This window comes from Mangifera indica, chromosome 8 (genome assembly GCF_011075055.1).
Source record: "Mangifera indica cultivar Alphonso chromosome 8, CATAS_Mindica_2.1, whole genome shotgun sequence".
In the NCBI taxonomy this organism is placed as follows: domain Eukaryota; kingdom Viridiplantae; phylum Streptophyta; class Magnoliopsida; order Sapindales; family Anacardiaceae; genus Mangifera; species Mangifera indica.
In genome coordinates this window covers 4,261,101-4,279,478 of record NC_058144.1, presented here as the reverse complement: position 1 = coordinate 4,279,478, position 18,378 = coordinate 4,261,101, and the positions used below count along the sequence as shown (strand labels likewise).

Sequence of the window (18,378 nt, the reverse complement as noted above, 5' to 3'; positions counted from 1 at the left end):
AACATCTCCTTCGAAGGTGTATGCACATTGTCAAACCATGTAAATACTGTGTGTTTTCAATGGATTGCTAATTATCATTGATTTTCTCTTATGTAAGTGTGCAAATCAATTCAAAGTCTCAAATGAGTTAATTAATTTCACAAAATTTGTACACTATTACGTTAATACTATTAATTTTGTTAGCACTTTGGATGATGCAATATCAAACCAAAGATACGACATAAAAGGATTAAAATTGAATAAAAGTAAAATTATAGAAAATCAATAAAGAAATGATGAAATCTAAGAATAATCGATATGAAATTTTATGAATTATTTTGAGATTTTAAATATATTAAACTAATAATTTTAAGCTTTGGATGGACGTAAGAGAAAGATAGTTAAATAATTAAAACACGGAGTGTAATGACTAATTCTATAACTGTTATATTAAATAAATTAAAGTATAATCTTGATATGAACTCACTTAATCTCAAAAAGAACTCGACAAATAATCGTACCCAATGCTTCAGATGAACATGAAGTGGGTAATATTATCTCTTGAGACTTAGAACATTGTGTTTCATAGGACGGATCTATTAAACTTATCAACTAACAAGTGATTCTAATGTAAGTGAATTTGGGCAAACAGAAGCAAAAATAGTACTTGAACATTTATTATGTGTCCAAACCCTTTTATTTTTTAATAAAACTATATATACATACTTTAAATATACAAAATGAATATATAAATAATATGTTATCATATGATTAGATGATTTTTAATTAAGAATAAAATATCACTCAATTATATGATAATACATCAATTACATATCCATTTCATATACTTAAAATGTGTATATATATAACCTTACTTTTTATTCTTTTTGGCACCTTATGCTTTGGCACAATCTTTTTGGTTAAAAAGACATAGTTTGAGAAGGCTTAATTGTCCGAAACCAGATCCCGGGATCTATCTCATTTTTGTGGAGGCTTCCATATTTCATTTCTAGGTGGACCAAGCATTCACCTTCCTTGTCTTTCGTTTCAGTTTGGGTCGAGTTCTCTTAGATTGAGTTTCCATTTTGGCTGTAAGACAACGTAAATGAGCAGTCATAGTCACGAGTCCCGAGGTGAAGAATTTGATCGTTTGTTGTACGGTAACTTTAGCAGGCTTGCTCGAGAAGATCTCTATGTTGCTATTTTTATAGCACTTTGAAATGCTCAGTGGACTTGGAGATAAGAGTTGATTGATACGAGGTCGTTGAATGCGACAAAGCTAAATGACAATTATAATTATAAATATAAATATATAACAAGTTGAGATAAACGGGCTTGCAAAATTTACTAATGCATGGAAAGACGAATTACAGAATCAATGAAATAAATAAATAAATCACTAGAGCAAACTCTAATTACAAGCCCAAAGTCCCAACAGCTCTCGCGTATAATGACCAGGTACAAGTCACTAGAGCAAACTCTAATTACAAGCCCCAAGTCCAGACAGCTCTCTCGTATAATGACCAGCTACAAGTTGATGCCACTGGATGAAATGGATGATAGTTGGTGGGACAGGAGATTCAAGAAAGAAAAAAAGAAAAGAAGAAAATTAAAACACAAAATGGAGCATTCAAGCAAGTTCTCATCCAAAATGAGAAACAAACAAAGAAATGGCAGTCGGCACATCAAAACAATCTCCTTCATGAGGAGGTCTCTATATCTGCAAGTTTGTGATTGGCCACTGAGGCAGAGGATGGCAGATCAATTTCTTTCCTAGAAGCTTCCCAGAGTTGCTGCTCTATACCCAACTTCCTCAGCTCCAATAAGCCACGCTCAACTGTCACAACGCAGAAATTGCATGCACTGAGCTCTAAAAGTACGTTACTATGGTAAAACATGGTCATTACAAATACATTACTAAGACAAATATGGTCATTACAAAATCAACTTCTTAAAACCAATAGACCAACCCAAAATCAGACAAAACACGAACCAAGCTTAAAGCAAAATAAAAATTATTGCATGTAGTCTATGGTTTTTTTCACTTTAAGGGGCTGTTTCCTCAGTTTTAGGCATAGAAAAACCAGAATAAATATTATTACCATCAACAGCATCATGTGAAGTTGGTGACTGTCCACTGCGATTTATCCAAAGCTGTAGTCTCTCCTCCGCTATATCCTCCTCTACACCATGCGCTTTAGCTCTTCTCCAGAAATATGTCAACCAAGCCTGTGTATGTCAATTTACTAGAACTATAATTTCTGACACATGAAAGGTATAACACAAACTTTATCAAAACACACAGATGAAAAACATTGATGAGATTGTATTTATCAAGAAATATCATAAATGTAATATTATCTGACCTCTTTGAAAAGAACATCTTCTTCCTCCTCTTCACTTAACTCTGCAGAACAAAGAAAATTATAAAGCTAACAGAACTTTGATATAGAATCCTGATATTGGTTACTTATAAATATTATATTTATTCTTTTTACATCATCAACAATTTTTATAATGCAACCAAAATCTTGTACAAAGACACTGCATCTTCGATCCACATAGCCCTCATGCATGAAGTGAAAATCAACCTATCTCAGGCACTACAGCCTATAGGATTAACTTAAAGCAAAAGAAACCACAGAAGACACATGTTTCACAAACACCAACATGCATAATCTTCAATGTAACGAGATAGATTTAATTTCCACAATTTCGCATAATGAGTAAGCACATCATGGTGACAGTTAAGAGGAAAGCCCTTACCAAATGCCTCTGTAAACTTTGGATCACCAGGCAATTTGGAATCTGAAAATTAAAACAAGAAGAAGATAAATGGTATGTGAAAAATCCTTTCCATGATATCACAACAGTGAAGACTTCATTTAATACATCTTTGTCAGTAGACCTTCCATGAATATAATAGTTATAAAATACTTCAGAACCAAGAATAAATCAACCATATGGCAGATGATAAAAAGCAAGAATTCATTTTGAGGACTACAAGGAAAAGCTATGGAACATTGATAGAACTCTCATCACAACACCAAAGCATGGACATCATACAACCAAAGCATGATCCAAGAAGAATCGGGACATCCATGTGGCTGTTTTGGATTGGTGGAGATAAGAGTAACAGGGGAAGGTATGGAAAGTATGAGGGAAGGAGAAATTAGGATTTCGTAATTAGTTTTAGACGGCACTGGCCTCTTGAATTGCCAGGGAGTTGAATCTGTCTTGGTGGTGTCTTTTTGTTTCTGTATTCTTCTATGCTTAAGAAATTCATCAGCATAATTCTCAATTGGAATTTGTGTTTCCTGATCAGATTAATGAAAATACTCTCCCATTGCACTTTTTAACCATTTCTCTTTTGACTTCTGCAATTATTTCACCCCAGTTAATTTGATTGAATTATGATATTTATTCTGAATTTTTTGGTTCGAATCAAACTGGTATAAGAGCACACAAATTTGAAGATGGAAAAAGCAGATATCATATAGGAAGATAGTGGTAGATAGAGCTTTACCCAATGACTAATGCAGTTAAAAATTCGGAAAATGTGGGAGAATGGAGTTTGCCCCCCCGCTGTGAATGCAAGGAAGAATCAAATTATGATTGTAAAAGCAAGTCATGAGTTGTTCTTATGGATGATGACGACATTCTAATTGTATCAGACAAGGAAACAAATATATTGGAGAGGAATTCGACATTTTTTGGGAATCAATTGGTGGGATCCGATGATCAAAAGGGAGAAATAGTAGATTCCAGCCAGGCCTTCAACTCGTCAGAAGTCCAGAATGATAAACCATCAGATTTCAACAGAAAATTGGTGGATTTCAATGAGATATAGATGCCAGAATCCGTTCAAAATCCAGATTGTTTGGCTTGGCTGGCATTGGAGTTCAAACAGAAGGGAACTGTGAACAAGACATGAAGAAGAAAGAAGAAATTTCTCATCTGTGACAAAGAAAGAAGAAACAGGTAGGAAAGGAGAAAATTATAATAGCCTGCCCCAACCTAACAACCTGTTTACCAAGCCCCAAACTCAAGCCCAATATCAAAACAGCTTGGCCTAATCCAAATTACCTAATTTTACCAACACCAAACCCAGCCCAATTTATTATATTACCAACATAACCTAAAGCCACTTCTTTCACTCAATCCAAACCTTGAAATTTGGCCCAGCTGTCATATAATATGAAGCATCTCATCAGCCCAACTTCAATTTACTATTCAGGCCCACAAGTTAATAAATCAAGCTCAAGACCCACCTAAAACCCAATTGGCTCACTCCAAACCCGGTCCACCCATACTACCCAGCCCAACTACATATAAAACTCTAACCCACACTATATTAGTCAAACCCAACCCAATTAATGCAAATAAGTCTTGCCACTCAAATAGCCTGACTCATTTAATTCAAAATAACCCAACAACTACCAAACCCCATTACAACCCACACACTCCCCACTCTAGTCCACACCTTATTACCCACCCCAACCTAGACCACATCCATACACCTAATTATTATCAATCACATCCCATATCCTAACAAACACCCAATCCCTAAATTGCATTCCCACCAAATTAATCCCCTCTACTCATTACCTTCAAAACTGTCACCCTCAGTTTTGGCATCATATCAGGCGATAATCGAAATGCATATCTCCAGCTATTGGTTAGGAATTGCAACCCATGTTGTTACATTTCTGAGACCACTTTTTCAAGAGATATGGTGGCAAAGATTATGTTTATAGTATAACAAATGAAGGAGGCTGATGTATTTGCTATTGACAAATGCTTTGAGTTTATCTATTTGGTAAAAATGGTTACGGGAGATGAAGTCACAACATTGTCTGAAGGTGGAGACGATTACATGAAGATTAATGGTGCATCAAGGTCCAATAAATATCATAGTCATGATTTACTATTGGGATTGCCTCAAAATTGCAAGGTGACCCATTCAAAGGTCTATGGAGATTAGTTACGGTTTGTGATTAATGTTTTTAGGTTTGTGTTTGCTAGTCTAAAGGGTTCTATTTCACAAGGGGAGCGACCAATTGAAATTTACCAAAACCAATAGTGGTGTTTTGAGACGGTAGGTTATAGTTGGTGACCTTCTCATCACTGTACCAAAGCATGGACACCATGCAACCAAAGGGTGTGAAAGGTGTGATCCAAGAAGAATCTGGATGTCCACATGACTATTTTTGATTGGTGGAGATAGGATCAAATGGTGAAGGCAAGGGAAGTATGGGAAGAAGACATTAGAATTTTGTTATTAGTTTTGGAGGACACTAGTCTCTCAAATTGCCATGGATTTGAATCTGAATTTTTGGGTTTGCATCATACATCTAATGGAAAGAAATCAAATTCACATTTATAGATTAGAATATCTTTGTAATAATGATAACAGGAAGAAAACTTGTGAGGGCAGAGATGAAAGTACCAGGGAGGGATTGTCGAACCATTTTTGGTCTTCTGCGTTCGGCCAGTGCAAGCACAACAGCATCCTCAACCTTAAAACAGCAGCAATAAAATATCAATTTAATGTTGTATGTAGAATAGCAGTTTTTCCAACATTTGCACATAAATTAAAGAATACAGTTGTACAAGAATAAACAAGGATGCCCTTTAAAGTCACAAACTCACATCAACTCAATGAATGAACTTTTGTCTATGCAGCATTGCAGCATACTAATAAAATTATTAGTAACAATAATCTTTGAGAGGGCATTCCATACACAGTCAATAGTTGAAGAATCCTTCAAAATCAATTGAATATACAAGCATATACAATCACAGAGTGGATACTGAGTTTCGATGAATATAACCCACAAAAATATTCAAAGCAAATATAAAGACATAACAGAAACATGATTAATCTTAAAATAGAGAGAGAAACCTTTAAAGACGCTAATTCTTTTAAACCCATTTCAACTGAAAGCATACTCTCAATATTTCCTTCTCCAGTAAGATCACTCAAATCCCGAACAAGTTTACTTCTATCAGGATCACCACCACCTACTCCATTCACAGGAAATGATAAACAAATGCAACCATATAAAGTAAAATAAGCATAAAAATTACAGCTAATAAGCTGATCAGGTAACTAGCCTTTCGCCCATGACGCCTCCTTGGCCTTTTGTCCAGCAGAAATGACAATTTCAAAGGGAAGAGGAGCAAAAGCAGACCAATGCTCATGCTTTGACACTGCTATGTCAGCACAAATGCCTATAAAGAACAATAGCAACCACAAGAGAAAGCAAGTAAGATATAACTCATCTATAAACTGGAAAAAAAAAAAAAACCAATCACAGATAGCACCAGGCATGGCATCAGCAACAAATCAAATATCATTACAACACATGAAAATTAATGAAATTAGTCTTTCAAGGAGAAAATTGTGGATGTTTCCTATGATACAAGATGAAAGAGAGAAATCAAATAATTTTATGGATAAAAAATATCACTAATAATAATCAAATCTACTGTTGATGAACCACACATATATCAAAGAAATTGATACCAGTGTGTTCTATAATTTGTCGGATAACACTCCAATATGAAACAATGCTAATCTTTTTCTTCCAATATTCTAATGATATTATCCTAATTTTCCAATTCAAATATCAATTATTAGCCAATAAATATTATCCTAATCAAATATTAATCTAAACAAAAATTATTAATTATTATTATTATCCAAATCTAACATTTTAATATTATCCTAATAGACACAATAAGGAATGTTGGCTCTAGAACTCAATAAATGGCTCATGATGCAAAAAATAATAATAACAATAAAAGACTCCAACTTATTTCATCTTGCAACTTGCAAGTAAAAGAAGATTGAAGTATGTTGATTACCATGCTGTACAGCTAAACCCCAATAGCGAGCAAGCCAACATCTCTTTAGGACAACTTCCTCCTGGAAAGTAGATGTAGAATATAGTTAACATCAAAATAGCCAGTAATAAAATCTGGCTTTAAAGCAATGAACAAACCATCTCTTCCTGAGTCAATATCATCCTCTGAGTCATTGACCGCAGAGCTTTTGTTTCAGACTCCACCTCCCGTAGCTGCTCAATAGTTGTTGCAGCCTCATTTTTCAAGTTCTGATTAAAACAAAGGTGGTTCGGTATTTTATTGTAAATCATAAAATATTTAACTACACAAGTATTCTTAGGATGGTTAACCTGAATTTCTGAATGTAGGGCTACAACCTCCTCATCTCTCCCATCTGTCTTTTGTCTTGCTGCCTTAAGAGCAGCCTGTAATGAAGGATGTTTGTCAGAAAAGAATCGCACTCTTAGCTACTTGGAAATATTAAAATTCAGAATAATCTGAAAAATAAATTAAAAAATATAGGTAAATCTTTATATAACAAAGTTTAACTCCTGCTATTGGCACAGTTCAGCTAAATCATCTGAAAAACAGAATACAACTCAAGCAACAGTGTAGTCTCAAAGTCATGTACCTGAAGAAAATGAAAAATGAACATAAAATAAAATAATAGCTCCAACCCTCAAAGTTATTTTTCATGTCACCACTAACATAAAGCTAAGAATTACCTCTCTTTGACGTAAAGCTGCTTCCTTCCTGCAGATGATAGGTGCAACAATCATAAGCAGAACATTCAAGAACACAACAAGACAGTAAACCATCGAGCCTACCTGCTCAATAGTTTGGCTTCCAGAGACACACCTTCTCCGAGAGCAGCAACCTATAAAAGTAAAATATAATCATTGAAAATAAAAACTTCTGGAATTTTTAGGGTATAATCAACAATTTAACTCAATTAAGTACTAAATCCGTCTTGCTTCAGGAAACTTAATTTACCTAAAGACTAAATTGAGATAAAACGAATTTGCTCCACAATCTAGCAATAGATTTCAAACTTGAAAGCCAAAGAGCAAGCACAGTAATGCAGTAGGAATTTAAACAGGTAAACATATCTATAACTTCAGCTCTGGGATTTATTAAAAATCAAATTAATGAGGTAGAGCAAGTAAGGTTGTATGCAACAAAAATTCACAAGCAAAAAATCAAAAAGCAGATAAACATACAAGATCCTATATCACATCCATAGTAGAATATGAACTATAAGTACATAAACACAAAACAAATTTTAGTGCCTATGTCAGGTATGTGATACATTTTAGTTAACATAAACATATAAATTAAAGATGCTTAAAAAATTGCAGAATTAATTAATAGATCGCTTAAATATAATTTTAACATATTATCTCACCATTTTCTCCCCTAACTTTCAAAACTCAGAAAGTCAATGTATTCACATCATATCAAAGTCCTGCATCCATAATTGTACTTTACAGCTTAAAAGTATTAATCATAGCATCTATAATATTATCCATGTAGAGATATAAATAAAAAATATCGAACAAAATAATTATCACTTAAACACATCAGCAAAAAGAAGTCAAAAAACAAAGGTTACAAGTTGAGGTGGATGCACAAGTTCTACCTATACTGATGGGCTTTACACTGGTATGGAAATTTATTTACCCAAAAACAAATTGAAATTGCAAATAGAATACAACGGACCTGTTTCTCAAGCTCCCTGGCTCTTGCTTCTGATTCCTCGCATCTCTCTTCAGCATGACGAAGCTGTACAACATGCTTAGGCATAAATCATATATATCGAAGATATCATGGGGCAAAAACAAAGTGTTTTGGGCAAGGTTGAGTCACCTTGTCAAGTAAACTGTCATTCTCTTCTTGTAGCATGTCAAGCTGCAATTTATAAATATATATAAAAGTTTCAAACTTGCTCTTCAGGAAATATTATTGACATTCAGTTAAAAGTAAAAAATTGTTGGAATCAATAAATAGCTTCTTCCAATGTATTTCAAAGGTCATATGCGTCTTCAACAAGATATAAATTAATGGTTGGAGCGTGACATACTTCATCACGAAGCGCAGAGGCTTCACGCTGATCTCCTGCATCTTTTGTATTGAGTAGTGGTATATCTGGTGAAAACCTAAAGCAATTAACATAAATGAATTTCAAGAAATCAGAAAGCGTAATATCAGTTGTGCCAAAAACACCATATAAATGAAGCTTCTAAACAGTAATCCCTAAAAATTTGCAAATCACAATTACATCCACAGGCGCCTACATGCATGATATAACCATAGGCATCAGGAAAATGACACAACTTAAGAGTCCACAGAAACAAAGGCACGAAAAAATAGCACCAGCTGGTCTGATCTATTTTGCTACACAATAGGTGACCAGTCTGAATAAAGAAGGAATGGTTTAAAACTCAAAAGAAAGATCCACATATCATGTAAAAAAGCATAATGAAAATAAAGATCATGATACAGTATTGATACTGAAAATCATACAAGCAACATTTTATAATTCAAGCATTCCGTGTCACAATTCACATCCTTAAATTTTGAATGTTTTACATTAGAAGTTATTCATTGATACTTAATAGTAAAATCACATCAAACAATAGCTATCCATCCACTGAATCTCCCTCAATTAGCTCCAACTTTAGCGTTCAGCAACTTAGCAAACTAAAATTACCGGTAATTCGCTCCTACTTAGCCAGGGATAACCATGGTTCAAAAGAATAATATCCATGCCCAGGGCAATTTAAACAAAGCCTTGAACAACTAAGCCTTACCTCTTATCTCTATTCCTATGAGTAGGGGGCTCAATCGTAGGTATAGGAACTGGAGTTCTAACCGGCGGTTTACTTGAAGGCATAAACGTCGCGGTTCTAACAGAAATCCCTGACGGCCTTCCAGCTGATGTGGACCGCACAGATGCTGTATGTTCTACAATGTTCCGACCTAACTAATCAAAACAGGAAATAATTCTAATCAGATCGATCACAGTGGAGACAATTAACCAGAAATCTGCGATTAATAAATCACTTATTAAATTACCGCAGGAGACGGAGATCTATTAGCTCTAGTAAACGAAAGCGCTGGTAACGAACTATGATTACTACTAGTTCGATTTTTATCTTTGGTGGATGCGTGGAAGCGAAAGGAGAGGTCATCTTCTTCATCATCGTCATCGTCGTCGTCGCCAGTACCAGCAGCGGTCTGCGTGGCCATGACCTGAGCAAGGCGCTGTGCGGCAGCCTTCGCAGCCACGTTTTGGTTGCGCTTAATGGAGGTGATAGCCGGCTGCAGCCGTGACTGAGGGTGCGCCGGTGATGACGAGCCCGAGCTGCTCGATCCTCCGCTCCACTGCCGTCCATAAACTGGACTATCCGCCCTTCGCCGATCCATTTCTAATGATTCTTTAAATGCACTGGAGCAAGGATTCTACATGAACTAGAATTTCTCGAGAAAATCGGGTATCTGTGAGACGGTGGTGAAGTTGGGTTGAAAACGGCGGAACGTCGTTTGACGTTTTTTTGACAATTATGCGTGTTTCGGGTGAGCAGTCGAATTGAAATTGGAGGGACCGAATGGCTAATGATGGCAACTGTAACAAGCTGACTGGTGGCACGCTAATAGCCAATTTTTTCTTGGCCAAAGCACTTGTTCCCACCCAAGGTATAGTGAATTCTATTCCCACCCACCAACTTTAAATTACCCACATCCCCCCCCCCATAGTTTGGAAAACTAACACGTACCCTCTAAAATTAAGATAAGATTAAGGACAAAATCATTATTTAACAATAATATTTAACATTTATATCATTTTACCCTCTTAATTTAAAAAACTAACAATTTCACCTAAAATTAAATTTTAAATAGTGACATTTTCCCTCCTACCTAGGGTTTCCAATTTCACCAACGAATTTTTGATCAACGATGGCCGATCTCTTTCCCTCCCAGTGTTGTCAATCTCTCTGGTGTTCAATATTGGATCGACGATGTCTAGATTCGATGAAATTCAAATATCATTGTCCGGATTTCTTCTGAATTTCATCGAATCTAGATATCGTTGGTCTAATATTAAACACCGGAGGGAGAGAGATCGACCATTGTTAACTGAAAATTCATTGGCAAAACTGGAAACCCTAGGTAGGGGCTAAAATGTCACTTTTTAAAACTTAATTTTAGGTAAAATTATTAGTTTTTTAAATTAAAGAGTTAAAATGATATAAATGTTAAATATTATTGTTAAATGATGATTTTATCCTTAATTTTATCTTAATTTTGGAGGGTAGGTGTTAGTTTTTCAAACTATGGGTGAATGTTTAGGTTTTTGAAAGTTGGTGGGTGGGAATGAGAATTCACTATGCCTTGGGTGGGAGAAAGTCTTTTGGCCTTTTTTCTTTAATGAGGCAACAATTTATTAATTATGTGTAAAGTAAAATTCAATGTTAAAAAATTTACATGTAAATAATTGCCAAAAAAATAATAAAATCAAATCAAATTTGAATCTCAAGAAGATCCTAACTCTATATTTAAAAATTTATATTATTTACGTTTAAGATCTATATTATAGAATACAAAGAGCTCTTTCTATATTTTTCTATATATAACTGCGGTCAACTCGCGTAAATACAACGAAGGAAAAGTCAAGAAGTCAAAATTTCGCGGCAAAAGTCGATAAATGGCATGCAAAGTTGACGGAAGACGCAGATACATCGTCGACTCTTTTCTTGCGCTCCAAACAGCCACCACCACGACCTCATTTTTGTTTTCTTTCCTGAGGGAGAGAGCAACAGAACAACCAAAGCTAAAACCCAAACAAGCCTTACGTTTTTTGTTAGGGACAAAATGTTTCTTTCTGATTATGATTACTCTGGTAATTCTTGGATACCAAACTTTCTCTATTCGTCTTCGTCGTCCAAAACTTTCTTTCTACGCTGCATGTACGCGGTGGCAAGTTTAGGACTGCCATCACCCACACGGCTGTGACTCCTGTCGATGTCCTCAAGTGAAATATGCAGGTCGATGTTTTGTTAGTAGTAGTATTCCATTGGTGGACATGTGGCAGGTGTATTTTGCGCAATTGGGTCACATCCCGCTGATAATCTGTTGTCTTGTTTGAACAATGCAAAGGGAGCAAGTGTTGGTGATGTGAGTGAAGTTTTACCTCTTGAGAATTTCCGTTTCTATCTATAGTTTAGTTTTCCAGTTTGTTCACCTGTTCCTCGATGCAGCGGTGAACAGGCTAGGATTATGAGGCCCTTTCACTTGTGGCCTTCCCCTTCGTATTGTCATGATTGGAACCCTTACTGGAGCTCAGTGGGGCATTTATAATGCTTTCAAAGTTCTTGTGCTGTAAGTTCCTTTTCCTTTTGAGACCAAGTAGACTGGTAAAATTTGATCACAATTTCGACATCATTATTGAAAAAATCCTGCATCTTTACAACAAAAGACGACAAAAAGTAATACATAATACAAAATAATTGGAACCATATTATTTTACAATATTCCACGGAAATGCTAACTAGTTGTTGAATGATTCTAAGCAGAATCTTTGTTCAACTATAGGTTAAGAGCGTATACAGTAAAGAAGACAATCCTTGCAAAAGTATGTCGAAGCTTGGTCAGGCTTCCCAAAGCTAACGACTCATAATCAATCTTACTACCTTGCATTGACACAAATCCCGTTTCTTTGCCTCCTGTCATGCAGTAAAAAATCTTCCATACTCTCAAATACAGCGCCATTGGTATAAAAACCTGCAGCATGAAAGAATGGCCATGTTATTGTATTAAAAATGCATTGTAACAAGAAATGAAAAAACAATAAGTTGAAAATGAGTGTCAATTGTGCTTAACTGCGCCAGCTACACCTCTGATATAAATACCAGTTAATTAGAATACTCATTTCGATTTTAACAGTCGACTTGTCTTGACTAGTGAAATTTTACAATTACCCTTTCTTTTTAAAGATGTTATGAAAACGAAGTGTCCGGTGAGTCTTCACTATTGGTCTTTTCATTCCCTATGACGACAAAAATGAAAATAAAATGCTCACCAGGTCTGAAAAAGGGGCTTGAGGGTACCCTGCCATTGCCTGAGAGACAATATATCCATAAGTCATCTTGGTCAATGAACCTTCAATCGATGTTGCAAGATCCATAGCTTCGGATTTTAATGTCTGGAAGTCCAGATCATGAGGATCTAATAGTTCATGGAAAGTATCATTATGTGGCTTAGTGATCTTCCTTGCTATCTTTACTGCTTCCAGCATATCTCCACCATTGTAGACAGCAAGGCTAAACACAGCAACCACTAAAGGATCCCTAGGTTAGTCCAACAATGCTTTATGGAATGCCAATATTGCAACCCTGGATAATGAAATATTTTTATTGACTAAGATAGTTCAGGTCAATACAAAACATTTAATGAAAAGGGCAAAAACATTCAAAAGTAATTTTTTAAACAGGAAATCCAGCACTTTATCTATATTTATCTTGCTGTCTTATTCAGTGAAAAAGCAAAAAGTAAGAGAACCCCACTATGGGTGTAATGTAGTGGCATGAAGAGATTAACATAGACATTGGTCAATCAGATTCGAGAACTTTGAACCAAACTACGCTCTTCTTGTACGAATTTTATTTGTGGTCTCTAGAAAAGATAAGCCCGTGTATGATTGGCTGATCAGATTTCTAATACTGATAAGATAATATGGCCATCGCAAAATCAACAACTTCTAATCAGCTTGCCTCTGTCTTTGGTACATAACAAGTTGCTTTGAGATTTCTTGTACATTTGGCAACCAAAAATTCGAGAAAGTGCAGGATAAAGCTTAGATTCCACTGGACAAATCTTAAACTTTATCATTTTGAAGATCTATGTTTTTATACACAAAGCAGCACATTTTTGCTACGCGAGAAGGTTCCAGTAAAGGCTGGTCAAATAAAGCTACAGACACAAGTATTTAAGCCACCCAACAGGTCTATGTTTTACTTTATGGCATATGAATAGCATGATACTGATTTAAAAGAACATCTAAGCACTTGCTATTTGAATTTAATCTTACCATAAGCTACTGTGGCATGGTCTGTCAGGTGCCAAAAGCTTATCCAAGTTAGAGAACAATGACAGCAAATGGAAGACCAGAATATTAGAAATTCCGACATGATTAGATAGATCATATACATTACACCTGAAAGCATTGCCTAATGATCAGAGCAGTATTTGTAGCTCAGGCATGAGATTTGGCAGATGAAGAAAAGAAGTTGAGCATGCCTCTGCTATAATTTTCACCGGTACTTACATGGGAAATATGTTTAATATCAAGAAATTTATCTTTCAGATGTATTTCTATGTAAAAAGCAAGGTACACGAAGTTTTTAAAGTTCAGGTCGAGACAAAAAATTTCATCCATTATACAGCCTTTACACTCAATGTTAAAAATAATCAAAAAAAAAAAACTTAATGTGTACTAAAATTACCAAAAGCGTATTAGATCTTGTGTCACGTCTCCAAAAACCATGGTGGACAAAATAAGATGCCTGTTATACAAATTGTTTCGGTCCTCTAGAACCATGACCAACAAACAACTAGGCAGAACTGAACCATCAAAACATGAACCTGAAGAGGTAGAAGTATTTCCACCAGTCCAAATTTCCATAGTAACCTCAGAGAAGCTTCAGCAGAACCATAGGCTAGCATGTAGTTCATTTCCATCAGAAGCCTTCCCTGGACATTTTAATTGAGATATCAGCCAACCAGAAACATTTTGCCAACACTCAAACAGTTAAATGCATAGAAACTGAAATGGTGGAGAAAATAATTTAATTACTCTATCAAGTTTTAAAATTGAGGAGGAAAGATGTTTGACAGAGTGAGAAGTTTCCTTTGAAAAATGAAATCCTAAACGGGTGGTGATTCTTACTGCTCGCAGAATGCGTGCTGTAAAGAACATGGAGTTAGACAGTTTGCCTGGTTAGCATGAGAAGTTGAAATTGCCCATGCATGCCAGAGGCAGTGCAAACTACATTAACAGTTTTAGTCTGATGAGGTAAAACTAATTAATAAAACTGCAAACAAGAACTTACCACAATCATCCTGAAAAGAGATATTTGCAGGAATAACAGTTTGTACCTGCAATCATATAAGACAAGTGAGAACAATGTGCATAACAAACGGTCTTAAGCAATTCAAGAAACAGCTGTAATGAAATACATGCAGACTTTAGCTTTTCTGATATTTTCAATCCCTCCCACGTAGTCATACACCATTTATGCGTAAGGATCAAACATCATGCCGCAAAAAAGAAATGAGAACGTTAAAAGAATGCAAAAGAAGGTAACAAGAACTGCTTAAATTTCAATGTACCACAGATGTTGGAAAAGATTCAAAAAATTCCTGCTCTACAAGGTTGGAACAAATAACTTCAAGATTAAGAGGTCATATAAAGAACCTGTTAATTGTAAAGCCCCACAGCAAACAGTTCCTCCACCGCATATAATCCCTCTCATCACAGCCACTAGGCCTCTCAAATTCATAACTGAAGTCCTACCGAATTTCTGTCCGCTTGTGCTAAAACTTGAAACCTAATTTGTCAAAAACATTAAAATATTTTTCAAAAAATGGAAAAATGAAACTGAGATCAAATTTCAATAGCAGCTTCAACGTTTTTACAAAATTGGAAAAAAAGAAAGCAGGAAACTCTGGAAAAGTTCACTTGCAGCAACATCCTTAATCAGGTACAAAACATTGTAAGATACTAATTAAAGAAATTTCCACACAGGAATCTTATTATTGAATAGAAGATATTTACCTTCAAAATACAAACATCCACAATAACATCCCCGAGATGCACACGACAAATAGGAAACCTTTTACCAACTATCACACACCGTGAAAGTGCCCTCATAACCTGCAATTTGGGTAAAATTGCATTATGGTATGATAGAAGCCAAAAAGCAAAAATCTATAATCACAGTACACAGGTGGTGGAGATTCAAAGTTTCCAAGATAAGCACCCGCCAAGATAGCCTTCAATGAAACATATTCAACTCAAGAATTTTGTGATAGACTTACAACTTGAAAATGTCAAAGCATATCCATCCTATTCAAAAAACCTCAGTAATTCATAGCAATAGATCATGCCAGTTTGATAAGCTTAAATTGAGCTTACACACTATCAACAGAAGTAAAGTTACAAATAACAATTCTTCCAAAGTTTAAAAAGAAGAAAATCTGTAGTGTCTCAGCAATAAATTCAAACTGAAATCCTAAATGCAAACGAAGTGCAAAATCTTTTCAGTAATGCAGGTAAAATGAATTCCCCATCATCTAGTACCACAAGGACAGTAGAGCGTGCAGTTGAACAATATGCCAAATTTAGTTGTCCAAAACACTCACAATGTAGACATTAAAAATGGAACTTGATGGATTAAGAAACATCACATTTTCAATCAAACACTTATGTGCTTTAGATCTGCATCTTCCTAGCATGAAATGCAGTAGAAGCTTAGCTAAGAGTAACCTCTTTAAGTACAGCAGAAGTTACTATGTCAAAATCCTTTGGTATTCAGTTCAAGATAAGATCTCATACAACCTCCAACAAGGTAAACCACATATCCTACAAGGTAAGAAGAAAGCATATCTATCAGACACCATATGGATAGAACACTAACGTTATCACAGAGAGAAATGAAAAAGGTAAATAATCATACCAAATCCAACATTTTGTTACAAAAAACAACTATCATAAAAAGCATAAATTTAGGAAAATTTAAGATCAAGCATATTAAATATGGTTTGGATCCAGAAAAAAGCTATTCATGTGCAATTCCAATCAGCTTAAAAGGCCACATAAATCACATGAAAAGATTTGTTGGAATTTTTCATATTTGATCTGATTTGAAGATTCTACAAATGTTAAGAAATCGGAGTGGAAAATTGTGGAAGTTATGAAAAATTTACAAATTTAAAAATTTGCCCTCAATCCATAACTTCTCAGTCCTTTCCACAAAACACTTGTTTATTCCTTTGATCATCACATGTCTCCCCATCCAACCCCATCCAATGGATCAAGATGCTGGTAGGTTCAACTGGATTGCCAGACAAGTCTTCTTTGGGTTTCAATTTCCAACAGTAACACACGGACATAATTGCTGCTTTTATGAAGCATTAACCGTAGCTTCAATAAAATTACATCTCACTATCTGAAGGAGCAAGCTGTCAATCCCCCAAAAAATATCATTTTACCAATATATCTATCATACTTAGCAAATACAAGAGGACCAAGTTTGTCCCTATAATACTCTGTAATCTAGTTCAGAATATTAAAATGAAAACATGGTTGGCAAAATTATAGTTCAATTTTACAAACACAAATAGCATTCATCAGAATGAACTATCCGAGGTAGAAAAATTATATGCACAAACCTTTTTTCTTAGGACCATTAAGAACCTTCTTGGTTGGTTTATTGATCATTGAAGTACTAATTCCAAGGTCTTCTGCTTTCAGTTTCTTCCACTCCGGTTTCTTTCTATTCAATTCACACACTTCAACCCCATAAACAACAAATAAATATATTTAACCACTTTAAAGCTGTAAAACACAAGTTCACAATCAACGCAAGAAAATTCACTTGCCTTTCCCCTGAACCGAATTAAAATTTTGATTGATTAGCGATTCCGCATCATCAAGCATCTCAACTGCAGCGACAGAGCTGAAACCGGCCTGAAAGAAACGAATCAAATGATTTAATCAGAAACAAAGTTACTCAAACGTGTACACATGCAAGGATGAAGTGAAGAGAATTACCTTGCGAATGCAGTTAAAGAGAGAAGGTCGAAGATAGAAGTGAAGTTTGCAAGCGAAAGCTAAGCCCGAAAAAGCCGGTGAAAATAAGCTTAAACCCCAGGCAGCGAAGGCCAAAGTAGGGACTGCATGGTTTAAAACACCTGTGAAATTTTGAATATTATGAAAACGGGTTGAAATAATTTGCCGGTGTGGGACCTTACTTTTTGCGCCACGTTCATTAACTCTATAATTCCATAATACAAATACCGGAAAAGAATGAAAATGAAACTTTGGAAATTGAATTACAATTCTTCGCCACTTTTATAATAAAGTGTACATTATAATTCATAACAAAACCCATCATTTATGAAGCAAAAACAAATTTTGTCTTCCCTTACCAGTGATAGTGCAATATGTCCATACTGTTAGGCTTCTAATATAATATGACCTCAACCCAATACACAATTGGGCTTTGGATGAAGGCTTGTATATTATGTTAGATCTCAATCCAGCTCTACTCATTTATTTGAATTTATGTTGAGTATTGGTTTATCCTGCACTGCACTGAGAATCAACCAGCCTGTTTGTAACGTGTAAATGCTGAAAGATGTAGACAAGAGTAGCCTGGATTCAGGCTGTTCTTATGAACATATTTATCTGGCATGGTAGATTTTAAAATATTTCAGCTTCTAAAATTATTTTCACATATTACGAACCTTTAATTTTTGCATCAAAGTTCT

General features: G+C 35.2%; 1 protein-coding gene and 1 pseudogene across 2 annotated transcripts; both read right to left on the bottom strand.

The window, feature by feature from the left end:
- Positions 1-1,299: 1,299 nt before the first annotated feature.
- On the bottom strand, positions 1,300-10,462 carry LOC123223152 (coiled-coil domain-containing protein SCD2-like). Of its 2 annotated transcripts, none has more exons than XM_044646248.1 (17): positions 9,904-10,462; positions 9,639-9,811; positions 8,909-8,984; positions 8,695-8,736; positions 8,548-8,610; positions 7,656-7,705; positions 7,554-7,581; positions 7,179-7,253; positions 6,987-7,097; positions 6,850-6,910; positions 6,097-6,213; positions 5,885-6,003; positions 5,429-5,498; positions 2,746-2,787; positions 2,346-2,389; positions 2,082-2,208; positions 1,300-1,816 (listed from the first exon to the last, which is right to left on the bottom strand). In XM_044646248.1, the coding sequence occupies exons 1-17, from the start codon at positions 10,252-10,254 to the stop codon at positions 1,680-1,682; spliced, it is 1,686 nt and encodes a 561-aa protein (XP_044502183.1). In that variant the 5' UTR covers positions 10,255-10,462; the 3' UTR covers positions 1,300-1,679. The 2 variants fall into 2 exon arrangements, with proteins under 2 accessions (XP_044502183.1, XP_044502184.1); XM_044646249.1 differs by having other exon boundaries at positions 2,346-2,386; positions 9,904-10,461.
- Positions 10,463-11,439: 977 nt separating this feature from the next.
- On the bottom strand, positions 11,440-18,160 carry LOC123223407 (annotated as a pseudogene).
- Between the last annotated feature and the right edge of the window lie 218 nt (positions 18,161-18,378).

What these genes read in the sequence shown, in the direction of transcription:
- LOC123223152 (XM_044646248.1), bottom strand. Translation starts at nt 10,254, where the DNA reads ATGGATCGGCGAAGGGCGGATAGTCCAGTTTATGGACGGCAGTGGAGC. An exon ending in CCCTACATTCAGAAATTCAG is followed by an intron (nt 7,098 to 7,178) that starts GTTAACCATCCT and finishes TGTTTTAATCAG; the next exon opens with AACTTGAAAAATGAGGCTGC. An exon ending in GGAGGCGTCATGGGCGAAAG is followed by an intron (nt 6,004 to 6,096) that starts GCTAGTTACCTG and finishes TGAATGGAGTAG; the next exon opens with GTGGTGGTGATCCTGATAGA.